Source organism: Mobula birostris, chromosome 13 (genome assembly GCF_030028105.1).
Source record: "Mobula birostris isolate sMobBir1 chromosome 13, sMobBir1.hap1, whole genome shotgun sequence".
NCBI classification, from domain to species: domain Eukaryota; kingdom Metazoa; phylum Chordata; class Chondrichthyes; order Myliobatiformes; family Myliobatidae; genus Mobula; species Mobula birostris.
The window spans coordinates 2,691,245-2,693,695 of NC_092382.1; the positions used below are offsets into that span (position 1 = coordinate 2,691,245).

General features: G+C 47.5%; 1 protein-coding gene across 1 annotated transcript; it reads right to left on the reverse strand.

Annotated features, from left to right (window-relative positions):
• Nucleotides 1–273: 273 nt before the first annotated feature.
• On the reverse strand, nucleotides 274–2,073 carry LOC140208231 (uncharacterized). Its single transcript, XM_072276747.1, has one exon. It carries the CDS (start codon nucleotides 1,708–1,710, stop codon nucleotides 1,009–1,011), a length of 702 nt encoding a protein of 233 aa, XP_072132848.1. The 5' UTR covers nucleotides 1,711–2,073; the 3' UTR covers nucleotides 274–1,008.
• Between the last annotated feature and the right edge of the window lie 378 nt (nucleotides 2,074–2,451).

Below are 2,451 nucleotides of genomic sequence, written 5' to 3' on the forward strand. Positions count from 1 at the left end.
CCATCCCACAGGGAGAGCGAGAGGTGAACAATAGGGGAGGGTTTAAAAGGACTGTCTTGGAACAGATGCTCCGGCAGGGTCCAGCCGGCCTGAGTTAACTCTCTACTGTACAGTAGGTGTGTTATAAATTCACCAAGTACCAGAGACTGAGTTTAAAATAGAACTGATTTATTTCTCTCAGATCCAGAATATTAAACTCCAGTCCCATTAAAGGTGAATATGCAGCAGAGGAAACTACTCCCATGCCCAGTGACCAGGGTGCAGAACTGGGTGTGGTGAGCAGCAGCAATAATTGCAGAGTTCAGCACCGACAGTCACTCTCAAAATTGCATTCAGCAACGGTGATGGACAAATATCCAGCATGCAGCTTATTGAAACTTTCTCCGCAGTGTGAATCCAGTCGAGTGTCACAGCTGTCAGACACTGTAAGATTTCACTGCTCATGTAATGGCCTCTCTGCAATGTTTCACTGCTGAGGTAATGGCTTCTCTGCAGCAGTAATGTTTAGGTTACGACTGGAGATAACAGGGTTTCGGAGTGCGGGACTATCCAATGACAGAAATGTTCTTTCTCGTGAGTCTGGAAGAGAGATTTTTGTGGTTTTTTGCTGGGGAGAGATGAGAAGATGAGAATGGAGAGAGTGGGCCCTTTTTCTCTTTTTTTGTTTACTTCTCTAACCATATAGTCAAAGTAGGAATTATAAAGCTCAATTATTTAATCGCATATTGTGTACTGTTCGTTATTTCGGGGTACTGATTTGTAACAGAAGACACATCACACAGCATCCACGCAAACGAGATTTCTTAACGTTGGCCGGGCTGGGGGGCTGTCACAACCTATATTAAGCTGCTAGCTAAGCGAGAGTTACATAAGGTTAGATGACTGAGTGAATCACTTCCCACATTCACAGCCGGTGAACGGCCTCTCCCCAGTGTGAACTCAATGATGCACATCTGGTTGATTTGGCAGACAGAATCTTTTCCCAAAGTCCAACCAGGTGATCGGCCTCTACCCAGTGTGAACTTGCTGGTGCCTCTGTCGTTGAGATGACCGAGTGAATCCCTTCCCACAGTCTGAGCAAGTGAACGGCCTCTCCCCAGTGTGAACACGCTGGTGTGCTATTAGGGTGGATGACCGAGTGAATCCCTTCCCACAGTCTAAGCAGGTGAATGGCCTCTCTCCAGTGTGAACTCGCAGGTGTCTCTGTAGGGTGGATGATCGAGTGAATCTCTTCCCACAGACTGAGCAGGTGAACGGCCTCTCCCCAGTGTGAACTGACTGGTGTTTCAGTAGGTCGGATGACCGAGTGAATCCCTTCCCACAGTCTGAGCAGGTGAATGGCCTCTCCCCAGTGTGAACTGACTGGTGTTTCAGTAGGTGATATGACTGAGTGAATCTCTTCCCACATTCTGAGCAGGTGAACGGCCTCTCTCCAGTGTGAAATCGCTGATGTATCTTCAGTTGGGATGAGCAAGTGAATCCCTTCCCACAGTCTGAGCAGGTGAATGGCCTCTCCCCAGTGTGAACTTGCTGGTGTGCCATTAGGGTGGATGACCGAGTGAATCCCTTCCCACAGTCTGAGCAGGTGAATGGCCTCTCACTGGTGTGAACTGACTGGTGTCTCAGTAGGTCCGATGACCGAGTGAATCCCATCCCACAGTCTGAGCAGGTGAATGCCTTCTCCCCAGTGTGAACTCGCTGGTGAGACATTAGGGCAGATGACTGAGTGAATCCTTCCCCACAAATTCAGCAAATGACCAGCCTCTGCCCAGTGTGAACTGACTGGTGTGTTCACAGTTGGGAAGACTGACTGAATACCTTCTCACACACAGAACAGATGAATGGCCTTGTCCCAGTGTGAACTTGCTGATGTACCTTCAGTTGAGATGACAGAGTGAATCCATTCCCACTGTCTGAGCAGATGAATGCCTTTCCTCTGTGTAAAATAATGGGCGTGCTAGTTGGTCAGATAGTGAATCCCTCCCCACCATCTGAGCAGGAAGGATGATCGAGTGAATCCCTTGCTCCACTTCTTAAATATCTGGACAGAGACAGCAAAACTGGCGTGTTGTGTTTGAGATTCCTGTAGGTAAATTCCTTATTGTTTTTACCCTGAAAAAAGATTTACAAATTCCATCAATGGGTGCAGGACAACATTTCAGATGAGATCACTTGAGTTGTCAAGGTGTGATCTGGCATCACACTGTCACAGTGAAGTTCAACCCAACTTGGAGAGAGAAATCATCTTCTAACTGGGCACAGTGATGGTATCTGGAATGACCATCAAATTCTCTGATGTTCTTTCTGTGTCTATGAGAATGGATACAGAGGAGATATCAGGGGTAAGCTTTTTTTTATGCAGAGAGTGGTGACTGCGTGGAAGGGGCTGCCGGTAACAGTGATGGAGGCGGATACAATAGGGTCTTTTAAGAGACCCCTGGACAGGTATAT